The sequence below is a fragment of the Micromys minutus genome (genome assembly GCF_963924665.1).
Source record: "Micromys minutus genome assembly, chromosome: 21".
Lineage (NCBI taxonomy): Eukaryota > Metazoa > Chordata > Mammalia > Rodentia > Muridae > Micromys > Micromys minutus.
In genome coordinates this window covers 39,680,574-39,708,334 of record NC_137956.1, presented here as the reverse complement: position 1 = coordinate 39,708,334, position 27,761 = coordinate 39,680,574, and the positions used below count along the sequence as shown (strand labels likewise).

The 27,761-nt window shown below is 49.0% G+C and overlaps 1 protein-coding gene across 3 annotated transcripts in view; it reads right to left on the bottom strand.

Moving 5' to 3' along the window:
- The window catches only part of PFKFB4 (6-phosphofructo-2-kinase/fructose-2,6-biphosphatase 4), a gene marked incomplete at its 5' end in the record, with an annotated part of 36,957 nt that overhangs the window by 8,757 nt on the left and 439 nt on the right, over window positions 1–27,761 (bottom strand). Inside the window, 9 exons of one of the 3 annotated variants that reach the window (XM_080934881.1) lie at window positions 6,444–6,590; window positions 7,110–7,317; window positions 9,168–9,289; window positions 9,913–9,969; window positions 10,298–10,372; window positions 12,042–12,108; window positions 17,499–17,595; window positions 17,740–17,856; window positions 24,430–24,526. In XM_080934881.1, coding sequence (XP_080791007.1) covers window positions 6,444–6,590; window positions 7,110–7,317; window positions 9,168–9,289; window positions 9,913–9,969; window positions 10,298–10,372; window positions 12,042–12,108; window positions 17,499–17,595; window positions 17,740–17,856; window positions 24,430–24,526 — 987 coding nt within the window. Of the gene's footprint in view, window positions 1–6,443; window positions 6,591–7,109; window positions 7,318–9,167; window positions 9,290–9,912; window positions 9,970–10,297; window positions 10,384–12,041; window positions 12,109–17,498; window positions 17,596–17,739; window positions 17,857–24,429; window positions 24,527–27,761 lie in introns of those variants that run through there. The other 2 variants (XM_080934882.1, XM_080934883.1) reach the window with 2 other exon arrangements.

Sequence of the window (27,761 nt, the reverse complement as noted above, 5' to 3'; positions counted from 1 at the left end):
ATCAGGCATTTGTCTCCCTAGTACCTGAGAAGCAGAGACAGGAGAATCGCTGGAGTTCACTGAGTCACTGAGTGTCAGATTATGGGAAAGATCCTGTCTCAGAAAATCAGATGGTGAGTGACTGCAGAACCTCTGGCTCTTGAACACCCATATGCGCATGTGCACAACACCCAGGAACATGGACACGGAACACACACAAAGCCTTTGCTGTTAACATCACCATGACTAGGTTACTGATGTAAATATGAGGTTAGTTCATCACAACAACCACTTGCAATCTCAGTAGTCAGGAGGCTGAGGAAAGAGGATCATGAAATCCCAGGCCAGCCTGAGCGACAGCAAGATCCTGCTTTAACAGAAGAAAAGAAAGAAATGCGAGTGTTGGGGTGTTTCTGTGAGCCTCAGAAGGAAGCAAAGTGCCAGTCAGAAAAAAAAAAAATTAGACAAAAGATGATCATTGTTCTGAGGTGGCAGAGAGCTTGGCTCCACTATGTTGAAGTGTTGGGAACTATAATCTATAGCCCTCTTCTGCACATGAACATGGTACACATACAGACAAGCAAGCATACACATGCACACATAAAGAAATATACAGAAAATGTTGGGTCAGTGGGTAAAGTACTTGCCGGACAGGAATGGGAACTGGACTTGAGATCCCAGGAACCCACAGGTGGGCCAAGTGTCCTGACTATAGTCCCAGCACACAGGAGGCAAAGACCGGAGGATTTCTAGAGCACTGTGGCTGGCTAGCCAGGCTAGGGAGATTTGGATTCAGCGAGAGACTCTGCCTCAAAATATAAAGTAGACAGTGGCTGAGAAAACAAACACTCTATCAACCTCTGGCCTACCCAAGCACATGCACTCACACATGTGAGAGTGCACCCACACATGGGTGGTAGAGATGACTGCAGCCCTGAGAGGAGGCAGGGAGCTGGGACCACAGGCATCTCACTGCTGAGAGAATAACAGTGAAGGGGCAGAAAACAGAAAGAAGAAAAATTCGAATCCCTAGAGCTTCGAAGGGCTCTTTCTGGAATAAAATGTCCCCGCCACCTCCTGCATGTCCTTCAGTCTAGAGAAAGGCTGGCCTATCTGCACTTCTGTAGTGGATAAAGATTTGGAACACACCAATTCTCATCAGAGCTTAGTGACCTGGGGCTGTAAGTCCTTGTGCTGTGCAGAGGCGATTGACAGGGTTGTGGCCTTAGGCTGAGCAAAGGAGGCCAGCAGCTGGAGTCATACCAGAAGCGTGGGGTAGGGGGGAAAGCACCACTCTGAGGACTCCAGCCACAAAGCAGTGGTCAGCCTGACTTTCCAAAGCAGAAGTAAAATTTACTATTTGAACTTTAAATACAAATAGCAATACAAAGTATCCACAGAGAAGCTCCTTAAGAAAACAGAGAAACAGAGAAACCTCACCACAACCTCAAACAAGTCAATCAGGAGCATGAGGAGATTGTCAGTGAGTCAGAGCATCTGCTGCCAAAGAAGGAAGGAAGGCCTGGGTTCCAATCCTTAGCACCAATGTAAAAAGCTAGGCAGGGCTGCAGTCCCCTGTGATCCCAGTGCTGTAGGGTGGCAACTGGAGGAGCACTGGGGCTTACTGGCTGCCCGCTTAGTCAGTCAGATATATCTCAAGGGAAGAAGGCAGAGAGCAACGGAATAGGACACCCAACTTCCTTCTCTTCTGGGCGCTCACCCATGTACATACATATATGTATATACCACTTACAAACACATACCACCAACCCACACATCACACTATACACCACACACACACACACACACACACACACACACACACACTATATATATACACACACACTATACACATACACCCTGACATGAAGCCCACACATTACACTAAACATATACCACACACACACACACACACACACACACACACACACACCCTACCACATCTCACACCACATACATATACACACGAACACCCATACTGAATCCATACACACACACACACACACACACACACACCTCCCACACACAGAAGAAAAATTAAAAAACAAAACAAATGCCAGGCACAGTGGCCCCACACCTCTAATCCTTGCACTTGGGAGGCAGAGGCAGGCAGATCTCTGTAAACTCCAGGCCACCTGGCTACAGATGTCATAGAGCATTCCAAGCCAGCTAGGACCGCATGGAGAGACACCGTCTCAAAAAACAAAACAACAACCAAAACCCCAAACCTTCTGAAGTTAGATGAGTGGTGGGACAATGCCAACAGTCTAACAGATGACTGGACTCCAGGATGGGACAGGGTGTTACAGAAAATATATTTAAGGAAAAACATAAAATGTTTTTAAGACCCAGGTGTACATCTAAAAACCCAGCCTACAAGTTCTAGATCAGCCATGGCTACACAGCAAGTAACCTATGTATTATTCAAAAGAAAAGAAAGGTTTTTAAAATTTCTAGTTACATGGTTCCCAGGAATTCTTAGGTGAAAGAGAGGCGGGTGTGTGTGTGTGTGCATGTATGTGTGTGTGTGTATGCATGCATGTATGTGTGTGCATGTATGTGTGTGTGTATGTATGTGTGTGTGCATGCATCAATCCTCATCTGAGAGTCTGCACACAGGTGGTGGGTGGGGTGTGACAAGTAGAGGGAAGACTTTTTGAAGTTATAAATTATAAATTCAGGCTAGAGAAATTGCTCAGTGGTTAGAGCACTGACTGCTCTTCCAGAGGTCATGAGTTCTAATCCCAGCAACCACATGGTAGCTCATGACCATCTGTAATGAGAGGTGGTGACCTCTTCTAGTGTGTCTGAAGACAGCTGCAGTGTACTTTTATATAATAAATAAATAATCCCCACACAATATGCTTCATGACTTCCACATCACCTGCCCATTCCTTCGTGAGCAATCCCTTTATCTTCCTTTGGATTATTGTTACCATAAAGAAGGGACCAGTTGTTGGCCTAACAAACTCTGTGGTTCTGTTTTTGCTTCTTCTCCTCTCTCTGCCCTCCTCTCTCTGCCCCTTTCCTCTTTGAACTCCAGAGGCAACAAAACTCTGATCATTCCCTACTGTGGAACCGTGAGCTCTGCAAACAGACCATCCCACAGTGAGGCCAGCTGGTGACCCATGCTGGTGAGGTGCACCCTACGGTTGCAGAATTATCGCTTGAGCAACAGGCTGCTCCCCTCCAGGGCTTCTCCTCAATCTCTTGCAGAACTCCAGAGGAGCCAGTGACCAACCACTGCTGACCAACCAAGATTTCCTGCCCCAGCAACTACACAAACCCCAAACCCTTCTCTTCTTTGCTTCCTCTTTATACAAAATCTCGGAGTTCCTCTCAGTCCCTTGAAGACAGACTTAGTGGTCAGCAGACCTGTATCTGCCCATCTCAAGGACCTCACGATGACTGCATCTCCTCTCTCTGCCTCTAGCCTTATCTCTGAATACCGTATTGGAGTAGGTGAGGAAACCCAGTCTACTGAGATTTCTAGAGCCACGGTTTTTGCCCCAAACTGTACCAACAAGTAGAACAAGAATCTTTCTTTTTATTGTCCACAAGCTCATATTACTAAGTTTTTCTTTTTAGTCCAGGGTCTCAGGTAGCCCCAGATGGCCTCAAGCTGTAGCCAATGGTGACTTGAACTTCCATTCTTCTTGCTCTACCTTGGAAGTAGGGATTAAAGGTATATGCCACCAGGACGGGTTTATGAACTTCTAGGATGTCCACACAGGGCTCTCTGTGCTAACTAAGCTATCCCCAACCTGCAAGCTATAAGGCTCACATTATATATATATTTAAGTTTGTTTATTTATTTTCTGTCTATGAATACACTGTAGCTGTCTTCAGACACACCAGAAAAGGGCAGCCGATCTCATTACAGATGGCTGTGAGCCACCATGTGGTTGCTGGAAATTGAACTCAGGACCTCTGAAAGAGCAGCCTTAAACACTCTTAACCACTGAGCTATCACTGCAGCCCTATTATATATTTTTTTAAAAAATCAAAACATGCACAGCAAACTGTAAAATATAGAGAGCAAAAAAAAAATTTTTAAAAAATGATGATTACAGTCTAACACCACTCAACTATTTATGATGACCAAGGTCACAAAAAACAAACAAACAACCCTAAGGACACAGAGAATTTGAAGGATATAATTACAGAATCTTAAATTGATATATTATACATACAAACTTTTCTTATGAAAAGTTCAGCCACACAGAAAATGAAGAGACAACAGGAAACTCTCAGGCTGGAGAGCTGGCTCAGTGGTTAAGAGCACTGACTGTTCTTCCAGAGGTCCTGAGTTCAATTCCCAGCAACCACATGGTGGCTCACAACCATCTGTAATGGGATCTGATGCCCTCTTCTGGTGTGTCTGAAGACAATGACAGTGTACTCACATATATAAAATAAATAAATAAATAAATCTTTTAAACAAAGAAAAGTAAGCCAGCACCTGGCCTGTGCCTTGTAGCCATGAACAGTAATACAGAACAATATGCTTCAGCTAAAGCTGCAACTGCTTCCTTCCCACTGCCTACACAACTGGGCGGTGTGAGGGAAATAGTGTCCAACCGAGGGAGGAAGAGAGGAACAGTAAATGAGAATGGGGACATAACCAGAGCTTGATGGTAGAATCCCACAGTCCGTGTCCCTCAGGCCTTCTCTCTGAGGTCCTTACATGCAGGATCTGAGACCTGTTTCTAAACCCACAGACAGCAAAGGTGACAGGCTCTCATCCGGTCACACTGTATTGTAAAATTCCATTTTAGTAAATAAAGAGACAAAGGTTCTTGTTGACTTTGAAGGATTAAATTGCCAAATTCTAAGAGGTTCACATGACAAGGAATATGGCTGGCTTGTATGTATGGCCTTGAGGAGCTCAGATATTGGCCAACGGCAGCTAGGTGGTCAGCAGACTCTCTCCTATAGCTGTAAGGAGATGATCCCTGATAACAAGCGTGGGCTCGAAGGAGACCCCGAGCCTCAGAAGAGACAGACTTCTGGGCTGACTGTAAATGATAAACCCGGCCACGCCCAGCCAGCTCTGAACCACAGCAACAGTGAGGTCATTCATCTGCTCAGTTTGGAGAGTGGGAGGGTGCTTTGGAAGGCTTTCTTCTGGCCTCTACAGATATGTGCACACAGGTGGCACACACTCACACAGGCACATCAACACACACAAATGCAAATACAAACTCTTAAGAATGTAAGAAAGAATACAGAGCTCTAGCCAGCCTTAATCTCAGAAATAACAGAAAATCCACCGAATTACTATCCTGCCTGTTCAGATTCAGGACATACTTCCCTGCGATACTGTTGGGAACAAGCAAGAGAAACTCGTTCTAAATCCTGCTGTTTTGTTTTCTGGTTGCATTTAACCCAAGGGATCAGGGAACTTCCTAATAGCTGAACAACTTCTGTTGTGAGGAGACAGTTGTCTGAGTGCAGCCATCTGCAGGACAACTTCTCCATCTTGCTGCAGGGTTAAACTCAGTTCACGTTCCCAGGCCCAGGAACCAACTCCTACCCTGGTTGGCAATAACTTGGCACAAATGTTGCAAGCTTAAAAACTCTGACATTTTGGCTTGTTGGAGTCTGTTCTGTTGTCCTGATCCATCAGTAACAGCTTAATTACAATAAATTGCTGTCACCTGCACTGACCTGATGAGTTACGTAGTATTTAAATGGACTCCTAACAGTATAAAAATGTCTACAGTGGGAAAGAAAAGTCCAGCATTCTTGGGAAGTTCATTCACAGAGAAAGTTCAACTGGCAACTCTAGCGGTTGGCCTCCATGTCCCCAGTCGGTTCCCACAGGAATCTCGAGTGCCTGATCTGGTGATGCCATCCCTACCTGATACTATTGTTGTTTTCTCAGACAGGGTTCCTCTGTGTAGATCTGGCTGTCCTGGAACTTGCTCTGTAGACCAGGCTGGCCTCCAACTCAGAGATCCGCCTGCCTCTGTCTCCTGAGTGCTGAGATTAAAGGCGTGAGCCACCCCACGTGGCTCACTATATTTACTCTTTTACATAAGAAGCTTCACCTGAGAAGACCCTGCTTTGCCCAGGGCTCTATAGAAAACTGCAGCTGACTGGCAGCAGCACCCCCAGCCGACAGCTAGAGAGGGAGCATTTCATTCGATGATGACAGAGCACTGAGCTTCTTTCCATCTGCCACTTACTGTTTATCCTTTTGCTTTTAAAACTGCAAGTGGGGCCAGTGAGGGGCTCAGGGGGTCAAGGTGCTTGCCACCACGACCCACACAGAAGAACCAATTCCCGTATGTTGTCCTCTGACCTCCACAAGAGCAACTGGCATCCACACAAACACAGAATAACTCATTTTTTAAAAGCTCAAAAGTATGACTACCCTACACTATTTAGAGAAGACAGATCTCCCTGATCCTGAGCACAGTGCCTAAGGGGCAGGTAGGGGAGGAAGGGACAGTAATTACCGCGTCAATCTCATTGAGGACTTTCCACTGCTCATAAGGAACACTCAGCGCCTCGGCTGTCTGGATTGTTCTCTTCATCTGGCTTGTCCAGACCTTCAGATCCTTGATGTTCTGGTCACTGATGAACTGAGCCAGATGCTTGGAAAACTGAAACACATAACAGCATGCTCAGCCCCACAGGTCCTGGGCTGCCTCAGACAACCCCAAAGCATAGGGTCCACCAGAGATAGGTTTAGTTAAAATAAAAAAATCACACTAACTTCCCAATGACGCACACATCTAAGTACTGTTCTGTGCATCCTCTCAGGTTCCCCATGTTGATCGACTGTCCCAAGGCCATGTGACCACCTTCTTCTATGAGTCCTTGATACCCCCGGAACTGCATCAAGGCCATAGCTGCTCTGTTGGGACTCAGGCCACTCTCAGGGGAGTGTGACCCTGCCAGGAGAATGCTCATGTGCAGCTGCTCAATGCCTCACCCTCTTCCCTACGCTACACCAGATAACCACTGTCCACCTCAACTGCACATTGGCTATAGAAGCCCCCTAACATATATTCACATCACATATCCATCCCACCACCCAAAGGTACCAATGCACAGATGCATGCACATGTGCATCACACACACACACACACACACACACACACACACACACACACACTGACCTCCCGGCCCCGGGGAGACAGTCCAGGATCCCCACCAATCCGGCCTTTGAGGTTGAGCTCACTCTCCCCGTGCCGGCAGAGGTAGATAGAGCGGGGTGTCACATGGATGTTCATGAGGTAATAAACGATACGACTCTGGATGTGGTCGGCAACACGGTTCACCACATAGCTCTGCCCCACGTCCATGATCTTGATGTAGGACAGATCCCTTGCCAGAGAGAAGGTAGAGAGAGCCTGTGAGGGTGGCCAGGCCCTTGGAAGCACACCAGCAGCCACAGGAACCAGCTGTAAAGCCCGCAACTCTGCCCACTGGATCTGAGATCACAACACACAGGACCATCAGCTGGCGGGCAAGTGACGGGGGTGGGGGGGTGAGGCAGCTGTGACACACCACAGTGACACACATACATGCACTGTGAGGGGGTGTCAACACTCATCATGCTAACGGGGACAGCTAGAGCAGTGGTCTGTCAAAGTCATGTCACAATTTTACTGCTGTGTGCTCCCAGACTCCTTTCTGCCTTCCTCTGTGCCTAAGGCTGATGTGGTAGTAGCTGGCAAACACTACCCTCCCCAAAGCTCCCGGGCAGCTTTTCTTCCCCCAGAGACCCTCTACTCTAGTCACACAATCAAGCTCATCTATGTGCCAAGGAGCTGACACCCTCCTCATCAGGTAACCGGTGGCCATGAAGCATAGAAGGATGGCGCTGGCCACTTTGCGCTTGGGTGATGGCTCTGCTTGGAGAGCGCACTTAGGTTGGCAGTGGTGGGGATGGATGACTTAGTGGTGCTGGGGATGGGCTGTGACTTGGCAGTGCTGGGGACAGGTGGTGACTTGGCAGTGCTGGGAATAGGCGGTGAAACAGCTGAGAGCGCCTAGGATGTTCTCATATGAGTTCTCCCTGTCTGTACACTGTTACCTTTATGCTACCAATAAAAGCAGGAGCAACGTTTGCTGAGAGGTCTAACTGGGGCTGTTTAGGATGAGCCCTACTAGTGCAGTAACCCTGCAGAATGACAAGAAGCAATACTGGGGAGACCGGGGGAATAACAAAGGCACACGGGGTTGGGGGGGACCAAAGTGTCACTCAGCCCCAGCCTGGCTGCAGAGCCCCACAGAGGGAAGAGAAGGTCAGCCCATGGTCAACACAGGTACCACTCTTCGTAAGTACCAGGAAGCTGTCCCTCTAGCAGCTGCTTGTGTACCTTGGTTTATATGCATTACATATTCATATGTAATTATAAACACCCAAATGCATATTTATATTCCAGTCTTTCACTTAATGCTGTGCAATCTACACTCCCACATCTTTCTATAATTATGATTTATGGTGACTAAGATCTTACCATGGCCTCACTGCTATTTACTTAACTGCTGCTGGTTATCCTTGTGCCAAGAGGCACACTACTGCCAACAACCCCACAGCCACCACAGGCTGTTTTCTATAAAGTTTTAGTAGGACACACCCATGGCTATTTATTTACAGTTTCTTTTGCAGCACAATGGCCCACTCAGTAACTGCAGCGGGGTTCCTAACCCTAAATAAACTATTCATGATCTGGCCGTTGGCTGGAGGTGTTCATATCCCACCCAAAGGCTCCTCACGGGGCACAAACCACTCAGCATTCCTGCTTGCACTTCTATCCTGGAAGGAGGCAGATGGGCCTCCCAAACAATGGCCACCAACTGCTGCTCAGAGGCAACATCTGGCTAGCTCCCATCCACTTCCCCAACTGCACAATGAAAGAAGTGCTTCAGGTGTTTGCAAACAGCTTTTGGAAAGGCCTTCTGAATAGAAACTAGGTTTGGTTTTACGGTGCGACAGGAGAAAGTCCTGCCTGGAGAGCTCAACAGGAAGTAAGTTCTGTAAGTTACCTCTGGCCAACAATTTCTGCCCCAAGGAAAGAAACAAAAGGTCAGACCACACTAGTTTCTGCTGTGCTTCCTGAGAGGCCACCATCCTTGGGAGACTGCCACAGGGAGTCACATTGAGGTGGCCAAGTGGACTCCCGCCACCCGCTCAGGGCCACTGCAGGCCACGGTGTTCTCTCACCCACCTGTCCAGGTCTTCATCCAGGGACTCGTATGAGTTCTCATAGCATTCAATGCGCCTCATGAAGTCCTCGGTGGCCTCATCGCTGTCCCGGTTGACGTAGTCAGGGCTGCCCAGCTTCACTTGCTATCAGGGCCAGGCAGAGTAAGAAGCCATGAGGGCTGGAGTCCAGGCAGAGCCAGAAAGCAAGAGCATAGCTAGGCAGGGGTCAGGGAGGTGGGGACAGAGGCCAGGCCAGACCAGGCCAGGGCTGGAGGCCTGAGGCTGGAGACTGGCTGGGGACGGACTGCTCCCATCAGAAATGCTCCTGAAGCTTTCTGGTCTGTGTTAGCTTTTCACCCGGTGGCTCAGTGGGAAGCCTGGGGCTCTTTCTCCTGAAATCTTTCAAACCTATACGGCCATTCTAGATAAACAAGGAGTTCAGCCCAAGAGTGGTGGTAGACAAACCTGAGTCTTAAGTAGAAACCCAGCCCACCCCTGGCTGAGGCGCCTCTCTGCTGGGCAGGGACGGTGGGGGAGGGGAAGGGAGGGCAAGGAATTGGAAAGAAGCCAGAATGAAGGCCCATGAGGCACACAGCCCTCTGCACAACTGGTCCTTGGGACTCCAGGACCACCTACCTCCCCATTCCCACAAAATTCAAGATCACTGAAGGTCAGCCCAAGTACCAGCCCAAACCTGGAAAGAGACCTCACTGTCACATGGCACCTGTCTAATCACGGTCCCCAAGGAAGTCAGATGTACTGCTCACCACGATGTTGGCAGCAATGACCTCAGGATCCACACAGATAGATTCAACAAAGAACGTCTACAGCAAGGACGGAAGAAGCAGGGAGGGCAGGGACAGGACCACAGCCACGGTTAGTAATCTGCGTTTCCTCCCAGGGTCTTTCCCATCCACCCACAGCCATGCTGACCAAGCTTGAACATCATGTAGCTAACAGAGGTATCACTGTATCCTGGGCTCTCCCACTACCGCCCTAGAAAGCAAGTTCCAGGAGAGGAAACTACACCCTCTCAGATCACTTAGCCACCCGATGCCTCATGCTCACGAAAACCAGGAGGCTACGAAAGTTGTCTCCAAGTGTCCAGTTAGGCAACAACTCAGCTAGGGAGGGGTAACCACAAGTTCTCACCTTGTAGCCGTTCTGTTCTCCAAAGTTGAAGATCATCGCTCTCCGTTCTCGGGTGGTATTGGTTGCATCAAAAACCTAGGACCAAACTGGGGTGAGTTCAGGACTCTGGCCCAGGGCTGCAGCCCAGGCATTCTCTGGGAACTGGGCTTCTTGCCAGGATACCTGCTGCGCAGACTACAGTCTGGCCTGTCTCCCGCAGACTCACATGAAAGAATGTGCTCAGCTCTGTATACAGTAGCCGCTCAATTCATGTGTGACCACTGAAACCTAGCAAAACCAGTTCGGCCTGGTACTACAATATGACTGTGGTTTTTCTCCTAAGGTTCATGTTCAAGTTCTCCCAAGAGAGAAAGATGCAAGTCTGGCCTGCCCAGGTCTTTGGTTTCCCATTTCCAGTGATGCGATTAAGATCCTTAACAAACGCTTGGGGGTGGGGAGGTGCCCAATCTGGAACTTTTAGCATCAGAACTGTGAGTTAAACCTCTGTTGTGAGGGGCTGAGACAGAATCTCACTATGTAGTCCTGGCTGGCTTTGAACTTACTGTGTAGGACAGACTGGCCTCAAACTTGCAACAATCCCCCTGCCTATGTGTCTCAAATGCTGAGATTACAAGTATGTGCTATAGTCAAGCCAGAAGACCCAAATCTTTTATTCCAGCAATTGGGAGGCAGAGGCAGGCAGATCAACCTGGTCTAGAAACTCTAAGCCAGGCATGATGTATATGCCTTTAATTCCAGCTTTTAGGAGGCACGGCAGGCAAATCTGAGTTACAAGCCAGTCTGGTCTATGTAGTGAGTTTCAGGACAGCCAGAGCTACACAGAGAAGCCCTGTTTGTTTTACAGGACATCTCTGCTAGGCAAGGCCTCACCATAAGTATTTCCCACTATTTTGTTGTTTAATTGTGGGCTCTCAGGCATCCCTGGCTGGCCTACAACTCCTCACACAGCCAAGGATGCTCCGATCCTCCTGTCTCTCCCTCTGTAGTACTAGAACTACAAGCATGCAAAACCACGCTCCATTTATTCTGTGCCTGATGTCAGATCCCAGATTTCATGCCCACTAGGCCAGCAGTCTGAGCTACACCTCCAGCCACTTAACTGAAGAAAATGTATCTGTGGGATTCACCTCTGTAAAACAAACAGATCAGCAAAGCAAAGAGAAGGGGGCCTGGGTTACAGGACCAGTGCTTTTCCCAGGACAGAGAAGAAGGATGTCCACACAGTGAAGGCCATACCGCAGGCAATGGATACAGGCTGGAGCTGGGGTCAGAGAGCTCCAGGAAGCATGGCTCCAAGGGGGAAGTAGTAGGGATGATGCGCAGGACCAGGAGAGCCCTTCCTCACAGATACCCCAGCTCTCCCTTGTCCCATACTTCATTTGGGGTCATTATTCTGGCAGAATTCCTTTACCAGGCATTAGCTGCTTTCTGGAATGGTAAACCATGTGGCCAGGACCCCCTAAACCAGCAGTTATATGTGTGGAAGACTGAGGTTTGTTACTGCTGGTGTTGACTTCTAGAAGGAGAAACTGCAGAGTTAATGTAGCTACAAGTTCAGAGGGAAACTGCAGGCCCAGACACTTCCTTCTGCACACTTCTTCCCTGACTGGCACCCTCAGGCATGCAGGGGCACACCCATCCCACCCTGCTTCCCTTCCAGGTGCCTGATGAGCAAATGGGGGATAGGGTGGTGGTGATGAATCCTATGTCTCGCTCTTGGCTGTTTCAAGGGTGTCACACTTACCGCCACATGTCCCCTCTCCTCACTGAGGAACTTCCGGACGTCACTGAGGGCTGCCAAGGCACACTGCCTTCAGGAGAGAAAACACAGGTTTAACCCTACCTTGGATAGGACAAGAGAGGGAACAGCACTTAGGTCTCCTCCCTTTTCAACCGTCAGCACGTGGCTCTTGTCTGCTGTGTCCCTGGGTGTCAGGTTTTCTGAACACTACTTTTCTTTGTCATCTTATCATGGACCTGCTGTCACTCTGCCATGTTTCTCAGTCCTAAGTGTCATGTATGGTCTATGATTACCAAGAGAAAGGCTTTTTGTAAATTAACTATGCTTGGTTTATTTATTTTATTTTGCATATATGAGTGTTTTGCCTGCATGAGGTACACTGTGTGTGTGTGTGTGTGTGTGTGTGTGTGTGTGTGTGTGTGTGTGCCTGGTGCCCTCAGAGGTCAAAATAGGGTGTTGTATCCCTTGGAACTGGAGTTACAGATGGCTGTGAGCCACCATGTGGGTGCTGGGAATTGAACCCAGGTTCTCTGCAAGAGTAGCCAGTGCTCTTAACCTTGGAGCCATATCTCCAGCCCCAAAATGAATGCTTTCCAATCAGACATTCTCTCTGCCGGGCTGAGGGTAGTAAGGAAGGACACAATGGCGGCATATGCCCTGGAAGAGAGAACCACACAAACCACCACCTAAGGGAGCAGGGTGCCGTCCTCTCTGCCTCTAACACAGCAATGTGCCCGTTCAGCTCTGACCCCGGATGATCATGTACAACAATACACTTAGATGCCTCACTTGCTATAAAATGCCACATGTAGGGGCCATTCCCACTTCCTCCACTTCTAGAGTTCTGGAGAAACAAAGCTTCCTTTGCTTTGCTCGAGGCAGGTCTCACTAAATTTAGCACTGGGTGGCCTAGAGCTTGCTACATAGACCAAACTAGCCTTGAACTCACAGAGCTCCACCTGCCTCTGCCTCCCAAATGCAGTCCTTTCACTTTCTATCTCTGATAGTCTCCCTTTTAAAAACAAACAATGCTAGAGATGGATCCCAGGGCATTGCCCACTCCAGCCAGGCCCTCCCACCCACTCCTCACTTACTGACATAGAATAGTCCTTGCTAGATCTCTCCTCTGAGATCTCAGGATGTGCATGTAAACCCTTCCCTACCCCTATCCCCGGTGTGTCAATGTCTAGGAACCATATTGCATGGATGTCATTGTGGAGTCAGGCCACTAGGTATCTGTGTCCTCTTGCCTCCTAGTGCTTTGTAGGCTGGAGAGATGGCTCAGCAGTTAAGAGCATTGACTGCTCTTCCAGAAGTCCCGAGTTCAAATCCCATCATCCACAGTGGCTCACAGCCATCTGTAATGGGATCTGATGCCCTCTTCTGGTGTGTCTGAATACAGCTACAATGTACTTATATATATAATAAACAAACAAACAAACAAATCTTAAAAAAAAAAAAAGCCAAGTCTTTGGGGGGGATAGAGAAATGGCTCATCAGCTCAAAACACCAGCTACTGTTCCAGAGAACCAAGTTCAAATCTCAGCAGCCACATAAATTCTGTGGATTCTGGCGCCCTCTTCTGGTTTCTGAGGGCATGGCATGCAGATACACACATGCAGACAAAACAACATACAAAAAAATAAAATGAAAGAAAAACTTAATCTCTGAAAAAATGTTTTAAGGGGCTAGAGTAATGGCTCAGTGGTTAGGATCACTGTCTGCTTTTTCAGAGGACCCAGGTTCAATCCCAGCATCCACAGAGCATCTCACAACCACCTAACTCCAGTTCATGGAATCCTCTTTTGACCTCAGAGGACACCAGGCATGCATGTGGTGCATAGACCTACACGAGGTCACAACACTCATACGTATAAAATAAAGGACAAAAATCCGGTTTCTTAAAGAGTATTTTCTTTTGCCAAAAAGAATTCTGAGTCTAGAAAACTAGCATCGTTGGCTCATTTTACTACCTGCCTACATATCAGCTTGCTCTGGGCTACGTTTTGTGAGCTGTTCTGATTATGGATCTGTTGTGGATGAGGAATCCCGGGCCCCAAAGGAGACACCAGGAGAATATCTTGGGGGCCTGTGTGCTCACTCATGTAATGAGTGTTCAGATACACTTGTGTTTGCATGTCCAAGTAGGGGCAGGTCTGTATGAATGTACTGTACTCATGTATGGGCTTGAGAGTCTGTTGGCGTGTGTGAGACCCCTGGACTCTTGCTGGAGGAACTGAGTGCGTCCGGTGAGACTCCAAGGACACAGCCCACGTGCTAGTTCCTGTCGACTTCACACCATGTGCCCTTTCTATCAGTTTGCTGTAATGACCCTTAGCCGTGAGTCCTGACAGACCTGAGGGTATTCTTAGGATCCCTGTGCTTGGTGAGCCTGTGTAAACAAAGGCTGAGCTCCTGTGCACAACTCAGTAACACTTGTGTACGATTCAGGCTGAGCACACGTGTACGACTCAGCAATGCACACTCAAGAATGAGCCCAAGTAAGAATGAGTGTGCGCACACTCTCATAGACAATATGATTACACACGCATGCATGGTTATGTATGTATGTGAACACACCCATGTGCACATATGGTATGCAGGCTTATGTGTACGTAGATACATGCATATAAAGTGTACATGTGAGGTTATGAGTCCATGCTATACACAGAGAGCTCATGTATGGTAAGAAAACTCAATACAAATGTGCCTGGTGGGATACGTGTGCATGTGCCCATAGAGAAGCATATATGAACCAGCACATGCTTGTTTACACCTTCCTCTTGTGTGCTTTCGTATATCTGAATGTTATATAGCTTTTGGGACCTCGGCAATGGGTGTGTAACTAGGAAAGTAGCCCTTCCTTCTCAGGCTTCCCATTTTTAAGACTTCTGGTCTCACCACACACAGTGGTAAATGCCTGTAACCCCAGCCTTGGAAGGTGGAGGCAAGAGAATCACAAGTTCAAAGTCATTCATGGGTGTGTAGCAAGTTCAAGGTCAGCCTGAGCTCTACTGTGGCATGTATCTCAAAACAAAACAAAACTTCGTTCTGCCTGGGCTGGGGGTGAAGCCAAGCTTTTATCAACAATTTTATCAACAAGGCCCGGGTTCAATCCCCAGCACTGCAAACAACAACAACAACAACAACAAAATAAAAACTACTTCTGGTTCTTTTATTTTTCTAATTACATAGAGGAAAAACTGGGATGGTCCCTGGAAATTGGTCCGGTGGTCTAGTGACGAGATTCAGGCTTTAAGTGTAGAACGAAAACCAACAGGAATGTCTGTCCCATCCTCTACCACAGGCTCCTCTGTTCCAGCAGGAGACCTTGGGCTAGTTTCTCCCACCTCTCAGTCTGGGTTTCTCCATTTGAATTATTCTCCAGATCTTGACCCCTCAGGAGCCTCAGGGAAACGGCTGGCCGATGGGGATGCCAACACCACAACACTCCAGTTCTCACTGAGTGGCCCCAAGCGATGCTGTCCCTTTCCAAGTTCAGACTCCACATCTGGGAAGGCACCGCCCCTGAGAAAATGGGGTCCTCACCTTGGCAATGCTTTAGATTTTGCACCTGAGATGTTCTTTGCTCTACTAGCCATGAGATATCTCAGTAGGTAGATGACTGGAAGTTGTTGTTGTTTTGTTTGTTTAACTGACTGCTTTTTGGTCTTTTCAGACATGGCCTCATGCTGTCTAAGCTGGCCTTGAACTATGAACTAACCTTGAACCTGACCCTCCTTCCTTCACCTCCCAAGTGCTGGACTGTGGAAATGGACCACCAAACTCAGCAGCAATGGGCAGTTTTTAGCAGTAAATAGACTTAGGTTCAAATGTTACTCAGCTTCTTCAAATGTGAAGTAACCTATGCCAAAGTATATGAGACTCCTGGAATCTGGAGCCTCAGTTTCCTTACCCATAAAATGGAGACAATGGGTATCAGACATCAAGCCCACAGTAAGTCCAAATATCAATACATCTCCTAGCCTCTAATCTTACCTAAATGTCACATTCCCCTTCTGGGTGACTTACTTGGTCTCACCCCTATGATGGCAAGAACATAGGAAGCAGGTTCAAGTACACAGTGGGGAGCTCCTGCCCCCTGGTGGCCATAGAGAGAATAGGTGACCTAGTGCCCCTAGTAACAGCTCCAAGTACTGTGAGGCTGGGCTTGATTTGAGGAAGTCACTGCTACTGTCTTACCAAGATGACGGAGGTAAGTCTATGCCACCTTAGCTGACAAGGGGCTTGTGGTGGCTGGTAACTGTCAAGTTGATACAGCCTTAGAGTCACCTGGAAAAAGTATGTCAGACTGTCTGCATCAGGTGGGCCTTGTGGGCATGTCTATGAGGAATTTTGTTTTCTAAAGATTTATTTATTATTATGTGCACTGGTGGCTTGTCTGTATTTTATGTCTGTATCAGGGTGTCAGGTCCCCTGGAACTAGAGTTACAAGACAGTTATGAGCTGCCACGTGGGTTCTGGGAATTGAACCCGGGGCCAGCAGTAGAGCAGTGCTCTTAACCACTGAGCCATCTCTCTAGCCCTCAGTTTTTTGTTTTTTTGTTTTTTTGTTTTTTAAATTAGGTTAAGGGAAGTGGGAAACCCTGCCTTGAACATGTGGGTGACACCCTCTGGTGACCTGGCCCCTGAGCCGTATTTAAGAGTGAAAAACAAGCTGAGCAGGTAGGCACACACACACTTATCACCTCTGCTGCGGAGCCCTGCCTTGACCTCTCTCCGTGAACTGTAACCTGTAGGCTCACTTCTGCTGTTATTTAGAGACAGGTCTCACTCTGCAGCCTTGGCTGCCTGGAGCTGACCGCAGAGACCAGGCTGTCTGCATCTGTCTCCCAAGTGATGGGATCAAAGGTGTGCTCAGCCATGCCTGGCAGGGCAGGTCTTCACAAACATCCCACCAGCCCCTTCCAAGAAGAGCATGTCGCCACTCCTCAAAAAGCGAAGTCTGAATTGGGAGGGGGACAGAGATCATCAGCCACTCATTCCACAGTGTCCAAACCATGTTAAACTAAACCCAAGGCCTAGCTGGTACATGCCAAGAACATGCCAAGCACAGGGCAAACATACTCCAGTACTCACGACCTACCCTGGGGCAGAAAATAATACGCAATAATACACATCTTCTAGAGTAGGCCAGCAGGACCTCCATGCCATGGGATGGTCCCTGACATGTCCTGGGAACCAGAAACCTCTCCTCTTCCTGAAGTTCCATCCTTCCTTCCCATAGAATGTCCTTAACAACGGTCCTTAACACTGGGGCAGGGGAGAGACAGCCATCAGGAGGCTACACACAACTTTCCCCCTAAATCCATTACATGCCAACCTTTGTACACCCTGAGAGGCTAAGAAGCCAGACCTAGAGCTGGGCATGGTGTCCCTGTCATACAGCATTGAGCAGCCTCATCAGCTTCGTCCCACCCCCACCCCCACCACACTTACTTCCTGATTTTCAGGCCTTCTTCATTGTCTGGGAGGAAAAACTCAAAGGATTTGTATGTCTTGACCATGTCCCGGCGATACTGACCAACGTTGAATTCTGAGGGGGAGGAGAGGCTCAGCTTCCACAGGTCAGCAACCCTACCAACCCCTGCCCAAGACTCCTCCCTGGGCCCTGACCACCACCCAGGCTTCTCTATTCCCCTCCCTCAATAGTCCTCCCATGATCCCCTTGGAGTTTCACCTCGAGTAGGCACGCCAATCCAGTTGAGGTACCGGGTCAGCTTCTTAGAAATGTAGGTCTTGCCCCTGGCTGGCAGGCCCACCATGATGATGAGGGTTGGGCAGTTGGTCATGCAGACTGGAAGGCAAGCAGCGTTGTGCCGGTTAATGTGGACTGTCACCTTGGTGGGATTCACAGTTACCATGGAAACAAATGTCAGGGCTTGGCTATGAGGGAGTTTCTATTAGGTTAACCAAGGTAGGAAGACCTGTCTTAAATGTGGGCAGCATCATCATGGGCAGGGGTGGATGGAAAGCAAACAGAACCCGAGAACATTGGCAGCAGCGTCCATCCGTTCTCTGCTTTCTCACTGTAGCTGTGATGTCACCAGCCACCTCAAGGTTCTGCCACACAGCTTCCTTGCCGTGACGGTCTGTCCCCTTGAACTGTGAGCCAGGAAAAAAACATTTCCTTCCTTAAGGTATTTTGTCACAGGGACAAGGAGAGCAGCTAGTTCGGGCACACTGCCACAGGTTGCTGGATCGATGAGTTTCCCTCTCGACCCACGTCGTATTGGCCTCAGGGCGCAGCGTTGGCACCAGCTGTACTCCCCTGGCTTCTTGGCATCAGTCGATTATCTAAGAACCCCCAGAGCCGGTCTTAGACTGACATTTGCTCTGTTCCCTAGACAGTATGGGCTCTGGAACCTCACCAACCCCTCTCATCACAAAGCACACACCGACATATAAGGCACAGGCCAGCAGTTAGGCACTATTAGGGAGCTGTCCACTACCCAAAGGACGGATCCAAAGCCTGCTCCTCTCACGGAGGAGTCCATACCCTAATCTCCATCTACCTTCATGTAATGATGTACCAGCTCCATTGTGGTCCCTTGGTGGTGATTTTTTTTTTCCTCTTCAAAGTGCTGCCTTAAAGGTCTTCTTTCAATAGGTCCTTTCTCAAGAGCACCCCCATGTGAACCTGGGGCATTTTCACCCTCTACTTAGTCAACTCACTAATGACTACCATCTCTGGACTGATTCCTTGGAGTAGCAGTTATTCTTGACTGTCCACTAAGCCAAGCAACCACAGACTAAGCCCTTTGCAAAAGCATTATCCTGGCTAGGCCTGTTGTTTATATCCCCTCGTGGAGGGGTGAGTAGGGCTGGGAGACCCTCACCCGAGCATCCAGCTGCTTCCTTCCGCCTGTTGCATGGAAGAACCACAGCCACGTGAGAACCCCTCACCTCTGCTCTGCAAAGACATCCAGAATACTCAGTGGTTTTTCAGACTGAACTTGTGGAACTGTGTTTCTGTGTGCCGTTGGGACCTTCGGAGGAGGGTAGAGCTTTGCTTACATCTCCCCAGGGAACGACTTTAACCACAGGAGTGCCTAAGCCACCCATGGCCCCAGCCCAGCAATCCTCTTAATAGTCTGCTCATCTCCACTGTGCTACCAAGTTGAGGTGTCAACCAGAGAAGCTGCTGGGGCTGGAGGTAGGGAAAGACCTGTCTGTCCACAGCGTCCCTGAGCTTCAGCTGCCTAGGACTGGTGCTCAGGCAGCAGGAGTGCTTGTGACTCAACAGCTTCCAACTGTGACCCCACCTTAGTCACAGGAGCCTTCTTTTTCATCACCCAGAGGACCAGGGCCAGTAAAACCAGAGGGGATGGCCAAGCAGTGGTGGCACACTCCTTTAATCACAGCACTAGGGAGCAGAAGCAGGAAGATCTTTCAGAGTTGGAGGCCAACTTGGTCTACAGAGTAAGTTCCAGGACAGCCAGAGCTATTACACAGAGAAACTTTGTCTCAAAACAAAACAAAATAACAAGCCAGAACAAAACAAAAACTCCATAGGGAATGGACTGCTAAGCAGTCTTGGTGAGCTGTCCCTGCCTCTCCTCTGCCCACTCCGTTGCCCTCCTTTGCGAGGCTATAAGGACCCCCCTTAGCTGTCTCTCTAGAACACAGACCTCAGGGACAGCTCTACCTGGGGTCAGTAATCAGGCAGGCTTCCGTCCCTATCTTGATTCTGGCAACTTTTGGCAACTCTTGCCCTCACCAGCATGATTTAGCACTTTCCCCATGGAGAAGCTGGAGCACTCCTGGGAAGCTCTACCCTTTGCCTTGCTCTGGCAGCATCCTGGACCACGGACGAAGGTGTGCTACAGCCCAATCACACTTAGGTCTTGGGGTGTGGGCAGCATCATTCCTGTGCATGACCCAAACACAGAACCCCACGGGCGGGAAGAAGGAGACACGGGCTGAAGCAAGAGAGAGACACTTGCAGAATAACCTCGGTATTGGCTAAGGTTAGAGGAAACTGAGTTAAGCAAGACCCTGCCTCCTCAGGCCCAGAAGACTTCTGGAGTCTGTTATTTACACAATTCCTGCCCAGGCTGACCAGGAGTGCTGAAGCAATTTAAAGAGAGTAGTAATCAGGCATTTCTCAGGGACACACCTTATCTGCATGCCCCCTACACACACACACACACACACACACACACACACACACACACACACACACCACACACACCATACACACACACCATACACACACACCACACACCACACACACCACACACCACACACACACACACACACACACACACACACACACACACCATTGCTTCCTCAGGGGCAGTACTTAGGCTTTCAAGACGGAGGCACTGTACCTTCTCTTCACACCTGCCTTAGAGTTTCTGTTGCTGTGATGAAACACCATTACACAAAAAACAACTTAGAGGAATGAGTTTATCTGACTGACACTTCCACATCACTGTTCATCACGGAAGGAAGTCAGGACAGAAACTCAAACATCCCAGGAACCTGGAGCCAGGAGCTGATGCAGAGGCCACGGAGGGTGCTATTCACTGGCTTGCTCATCATGGCTTGCTCAGCCTGCTTTCTTATAGCACCCTGGACCACCAGCCCAGAGATGGCACCACCCACAAAGGGCTGTCAATTACTAATTAAGAAAATTCCCTATAGGCTTGCCTGCAGCTTGATTTTCCAGAGGCATTTTCTCAACTGAGGTTCCCTCCTCCTAGATGACTATAGCTTGTGTCAAGCTGTCATAAAAACTATCCAGCACAACATCTACTTTCCCAGAGCAGACCTGGGCCTCCTCCCAGTCTCTGGTGATAATGCCTCTATTTCCCTCCCGTGTTAATATGTAGGGTGGGCACTCAGGGCAACAGACTGGATCTGGGCACAAAACAAAGCAATAAATTGGTGATCACCTCTGCTCCTTGAGATAAGCTCTCCAGCAAAGAACTGAAGCAAACCAAAGTTCAAGAACATTTGTGACAGCCTTACAACAGCAAGATGTGGAGATAGTCCCTTGAGGAAAGAAATTATATACAAGGTCAGAATCAGGGGAGACTGCAGATATCGAGAGCCATGGGAAAAGGTGGGGTGTGCAGTCAGACCCAAGCTCTGGACTCCAACATCTGGTATCCAGGATACAGAATGCATACAGCGCCACACACACAGAGAAGGAAGTCAGAAGACCTGCCAACTCAGCCTTCTCTGCTTCCTTTTTCCATATCTACTGAAGGCCCCAGAGCCCTGGGAGCCCAGAAGCCCGAGATATTTGTGACAATGGAGAGTGTATGCCTGCCTACCTATTTCCAGGCACTTCCACCAAAGGCACAGCCACAGTTCCTGGAGTGGACGCAAGGTAGACTCCTGAATGGGTTATTCCTGCTCCCACCTCTTGGCCAGACTGAGGAAGGAAGAACTCTTCAAAATTAAGCAACACTGCATGACAGTCCCACTCAGGGGACAGAAGTTGAGTCTCCGGGTGCCCTGTGCATAGACACAAGTCCAGTCACACCTCATGCCATCTTGTCACTAAAAGAAACCATCAGCAAAGCAAGACCGGGAGCTGCAGAGATAGCTCAGTTGTTAAAACCACTTGTTCTTAACCTGGTGTGTCGAGGCACACGTCTCTTTAATCCCAGAACTCTGGAGGCAGAGGCAAGAGGATCTCTTTGAGTGTGAGGCCAGCCTGCTCTGCAGAGTGAGTTGCAGGCCAGCCAGGAATTAACAGAGAAACCCTCTCTTTCAACAACAAAGCACTTGCTCTTGCAGAGGACCAACACAGAGGAGCACAAGGGTCTATAACTCCAGTTCCAGAGGATCTGGTGCTCTCTTCTGACCTCTACAGACATCAGACACACACACATAGTGCACAGACATACATGAAAGCAAAATACTCAAAGACATAAAATAAGTAAATAAATATAGAAAACTTAAAAAGACAGACAGACAGACAGAGGTAAGAGAGCCATCCACAAGGTCTACACTAGCCCAGTCTACTATATTCTCAAAAAAGCAAACAAACAAAAACAATGTCCTACTTGCCATGGTACTGAGGTCCCTCATCTCCTGCCCCATCTCCTCAGAGCTCCTAAAGGTCTAAGCTAGGATTCTAATGGTAAGGAAGACTAATAGCTTCCACACATGGTGGCATGGCTCTGGATTTTATAAATGTATCGAATTTTATGGACTGCTATGGTGTTCCAGGCTGGAGAAGGTGGCTTTGTCAGTTGGCCCCAATACCCTGAGGAGCTGTGGAGTAGCCAGCAAAGAAAGCTGCTGCCAGCGCTGACTAGAAGTAGGCAGGTTCTTTCTTCCCTGGAAAGTGTCTTGGTCGGGTTATCTTTCCTTGCCCTAGGGTCTTTACTGCCCTGACAGCCTTCCAACCTGGCCACAGGTCACTGTGCAAAGGGTAAAATGATGCACAGGTTCATACAGAGGGGCTGACTGGGTGTGCTGTGACCTCTGGGACCCTTGGCTAGGGCACACATCTGCAAGCTACAGCTTTGGCCATGTTACCTCCTGTCCAGAAAGGTGTAGCCTTGGCTATCTCGGAACTCACTGTCAGGCTGGCCTTGGACGCAGAGATCCACTTGCCTCTGCCTCCCAGGGACTAAAGACACATGCTACAGCCACATGGCACAAGAGGCCACATTTCAATCCTACACTTAGAACGTAGAGAAAGATGTCCAGGCTCTGCCTCAAGAGCAGATAGAAGGGGCTGCCTCAGGCTGACACCTCAGTCCCCAACTCTTATGTAGTAAAAGGCAGAAGGGCGATTGGTGGTGATAAAAATCTGCTTCTACTTTTTTCTTCCTTCCTTTCCTCTTTTTTCTTTTTTGCTTTGTTTGTTTTGTTTTCTTTTGAGACAGAGTCACCCCCAAAGCCTGACAGCCCTGTATATAGAGCCTCTCAAATAGATCCTCCTGCCTCTGCATCCTGAGCACTGGGATCAAAGGTGTGCGCCACCATGCCTGGCTTACTTCCACTTTCCCACTGTTTAGATGCAAAAATGATACTGGTCTCATCCTAGGTTGAGGTCTAAGGTTTAGCTCCTTGTTCAAGATCACACAGCTGGTCCAGGATATGGCTTGAGTGTTACTATCCCTAAAGCCCTGTCCTAATAAAGACTGACAAGGAGCTTCTGCTTTAATGCTTCCTTTTGGAAGCTGGCCAGGCTAACTGCACAGCCCCCGAGGACTCAGAATGTGTCTGGACAGCTTCGGCTCTACCAGTGCCTATGCTGTGGTCAGAGCCACTGCCCACGGGAACACAGTCTGCTTATGAACTACTGCCATCCTAGCAGGACCCAAGTTGGGATCATATGCACACACCTTCCCCACCCCCACCCTCTCTCATTATGCTAATGGTCAAGTCAGGGCCTCAGGATGGCCTTGGCAACAGAAGCCCAGAGGACCCTCCCCTCCCTTATCACACACAGCAGCCTTCAGGAATGCACGGAGACCCTGGCACATCACACAACAGCCTGATCTCCATTTTCATATCTGCACCTCCAGTTGTACTGGATGTTCTCTGAGGTCTTTGCCAAGCTGCGAATTCATTACAATATTTGAGTTACTTATAAAACATTTTTTTCTTTTCCCTGTCAATAAAAAGTTACAAACTAATTCAAGAACAAACAGAAAGACCAAGGAAGTAGACAGAAACACCCAGGATCCCAGAAGAGGTAAGTCACCTAGCAATTCAAAATTTTCAGCATAGTTCTTTGATGTCCGACTCTCCTGTGCAATTATTTACCAGGGAACACAAGTGGGTGCTTCCACGTCCAGGGGCACAGAGAGGTCCATATGGTGTACTGTTCTCACTGACTCACTCCCGACAACCGTACTCCCCCAGAGTTCCTCTAAAACTTTGGTTTTTAAAACCAAGGACTACTAGCCCATGGCTAGGCTTTCAAAATTCTCAGCTCAGAGAGGCCAACTGCCTTGTCTGGAACTACACAACTCAGTTTCCAGCCAGACTACCTGCTAGCCCACTCTGTGACCAGGAGAGAGGAAAGAGCCATGACCATGAAGTCCTCTCCTGTACCCAGGCACTGGAAACAGCTTGGGTCAGTGCCTTCCCAAGGTAATAGTGGCCAGACCCAGTCTCCGACAGACTGAGATGTCCCCTCACATCTGTCCCCACTCCTACTTCACCACACTTTTCTGCTGACCACTGTCACAGCACCACGGTCACTCCCGCTTACATTCCCAGCCTCTCACCTGTCTCCGACTCCGCCCACCAGTTACAATAGCCTAACCTATGCCTGTTTCTCTACCAGTCTCCTGCCTTTCCACTCGAGACCCTCGTCAAGGCCACGAGACCCTCGTCTACCCACCCATCCGGGTTCACCTCCCTTCTCCTCTCCTTGCCGACCCCGTCTTACCACCACGCTGGCTGGCGTGCAGAGCGGGCCTCCCATTGCTGTACGGCATCCAGATCTTCTTCAGGGGATTCTGGGTCAGTTCCCGTGGGGACGCCATCCCCGGGCTGGGATGAATCGGACTGCGCTGCTTCTCACCCAGCAACCTGGCCACCTCGGGCCACCCGAGGTCCCGCCCCTCCGGCCCCGCCCCCCCTCTAGCGGCTCCAACTCTTGTCAATCTTCTCGTAGGCCCGCCCTAGTACTAATAAGCTCCACCCAAACTGAAGAGGCCCCTGGCCTACGTCTACGCATGCCCAATTTTCCTCTTTTGGACTAACCACGCCCAATCCGTCAAGCCAGAGCAGATAACGCGCATGCTCAATACCAACTGCGTTTGACACCCGGATTATGCAGGCCCCACCCCGGATGTGAAGTTTACTGCACTTAACCAGATTGTTCTTATTTGCATAGGCCCCACTTATGGTCCCGCCCAGTGAGCTGCAGCCCTGCCTCAAAGTTTGCGAAGCCTCTACTCCCTGAGAAATATGACCTCACAGTCACCTGGTGAGAAGGGTTCGACGAGGCTGGGCAGGGCCTGCGTGACCCTTCGAGCAGGATAGTCTAGACCAGCCTGGCAGTTGTCCCCGAGTGGCTCTAATGACTGACCTGCTGTCCTGGCAATCGCCCTCCTGGACCTTCTCCAGTCTCCCTCAGCTGCTTTTACCCTCGAAGCTTCCCGGGTCCACAAGAACAACTTGTTCAACCATACAGAAAAGGTTCCCTTCTCTTAGAGATATAAACACAGAATACATCTCAAAATCAACAATGTTTTGGCATGGCTGCTGGGGAACTTGGGCTAAAGCTCTGAAATATATGAACAAGCTATCTGGGGACTCACTAAGCAGTATTCTGATTCTCATCCAAGGATTTATATTTTACCAATTTTAAGTTTGTTGCTGTTTGATTTTTCTGTCTTTCAGGGCCTCATGTAGCCAGGCTTCCCTGAAACTCAATGTATAGCCGCGGGTAACCTTGAACTCTGATCATCCTGCTTTCACCTTCCAAGTTCCACCGCTTCCATAGTCTTTATACAGGGAATCGAACCTAGGGCTTTGTGCATGCTAGACAAGTTACACTTCCAGCTTCAATGAACGTTTTAATCATTATTTTTTTAATGAGCTTCTGCCTCTTCATCAGGAAAATGAGATGCAGACATCAGTTTTACAAGATTGTGGTACAGACTAAATGTGTCAGTCTCAGAAATCATTTTTAAAAACATGTAGGCGTTCTCATTATATTACCTCCCTCTCTGCCTCTGAAAATGTACTGGGGCAAAGGGCCAGGCCTGGCAGCTCAGGCTTAAGGATTAAGGTGGTACCATATGAAAGAGTTCTCATGCTGGGCCAACCAGAGAACATGACTCCTTAGAGGCCAGTGTGGGCCAGCATGGGGAAGCCCCTATTCTGTGTTTGACCTCCACCAGTCTCCAGACAGCTCAGGCCTCTTCTTTCTGCCCAGCCCCGCCTCTCCAAACTGTACATTTTCTGTGTAGGCCCCAACAACAGGGCTTGAATCTCAATCTCACTGTCCCCTAGTGATGTCCTCCACCCAAACCAGGTTCCTGCTTCATATATGTCCAGCCAGAAGCTAGGGACATGAAAAACAAAGCTGATCTCATTCACACTTGGCCCAACATCCCTCCCTCCCTCTCACATCTCTGCTTTGGCTCAGTTCACCACGTCTCAAACCAACTTCGGTGTCTGGCAATGGCAGAATGGCTGTGGCAAAGATATCTTAACCGCTGCACCAGGAAATAAAATTCAGAAGCCCATGTGGGGCTTCCCTGGTACCAGCTTTGGCTGGCCATTTTGGGAACTACCCTGCTCCGGGCAGATATTTGTTTCCTCTTAACTCCTTGCCTGTTGCAGAATCCTCCCTCTGTTCCCAGAGGGAAGTGAGCAGCTTGGAGCACACCCACAGGGTTCCTCTTGTGAACATCGGCATCTCCTCCTTTCCCAAAGCCACTCATTCTGTTCCTGTTTGTGTACTGGCCATGGCCAAGGGACCACAGTTAGCTGCAGAAACCTCACTGTCACTCCTCACAAGGCTCCCACCTCAAACACACATGGGTACCCAGCACCTCATCAGTTCCATGCATCCTCTTCCCCAGAACTCCTGGATGTTACTCAAGAGCTGACAGCCAGGGCAGAGCCATTTCCACACCCAGTCTGAGCCTGGTTTCAGGAAATGTATCTCTGTACCTCCCACTCCTCTGAGTTCACCCCCAGCTGACCCAGACACACCCTTTCAAGTCCATATATCCAGCTAGGAAGACATAGGTCAACATCAGGAGCCTAGGCAACCTTCCCAGTGCCAGGGTCTGCATCTGTTCTGAGAACCTACTTCTCATCTCCCTTCCCACCACCTCATTTCTTAGGTAAGAAACAGAGGATGGGAACAGGGAGGGGTCAAAATAACAGAGCCAGCCCCACAGGCTCGTGAGCCTCCCAGCCTTCACAGTTGCACCTCCTGTATCCCCTTTACTGTCTCATTGTTCAGAAATCCCCCATAGGTTTTCCTTCTTGAGGGCATCTTAAAGTGAACCAATTACCCTGTCCTGTGCACAGGCAGTGTGCACTCAGGCATGACAATGGCCAGCTCAGGCCTTCTCTGCCATGAGCTGATCTGGCCCTGGCTGGCTCTCTGGGGGCCATTTGTACTGACCACTGGACCTCCCAGTAGAAGACATTTGATCAAAGTCCTCAACCCTCAGTTAAGGGTCAAACTTCTCAGTCTACATCTTCTGCCTAGTCCTGGCTGCACTAATAAGCCACCATTTACATCGTAAAGATCCAGGGGCCTCAGCCTGCCACACAAATGCACATGGACATGCGCACACACAGAAGCACGGATATTAATTAGTCCTGGACCCAGGCATACACACATGAAAATACTATCCAGGGCCTGCTTCCCTTCTTCCTCTTCACTCCCTGACCAGATGCTGCTTTGCTAAGTGGTGGCAGTTCCCAGGAATACTAGCTTCCTCTGACAGTTCCAAGAACTGTCCCTGGCATCCCTCTGGATTCAGGGTTCAGAGGGTGAGGTTCTAATTTAGGGGTATGCAGCCATGTGAGTGGAAGCCTGTCAACCCTGATCCGTGGTACTTCCCGACCAGCCTGGCACAGGCACCGTGAGTGCTCCAAGTGACTTGAAGCTGGCAATGGTGCAAAGAAACAGCTCAGAGAGGCTTATGAAAAAGAAAGAGTACATAGTGGGTGTGTAAAGAAACTCAAGATCGCCATAGAACACACAGTAGGTGCCCTAGAAATACAGGCTTAAAGACTAAGAAGGAT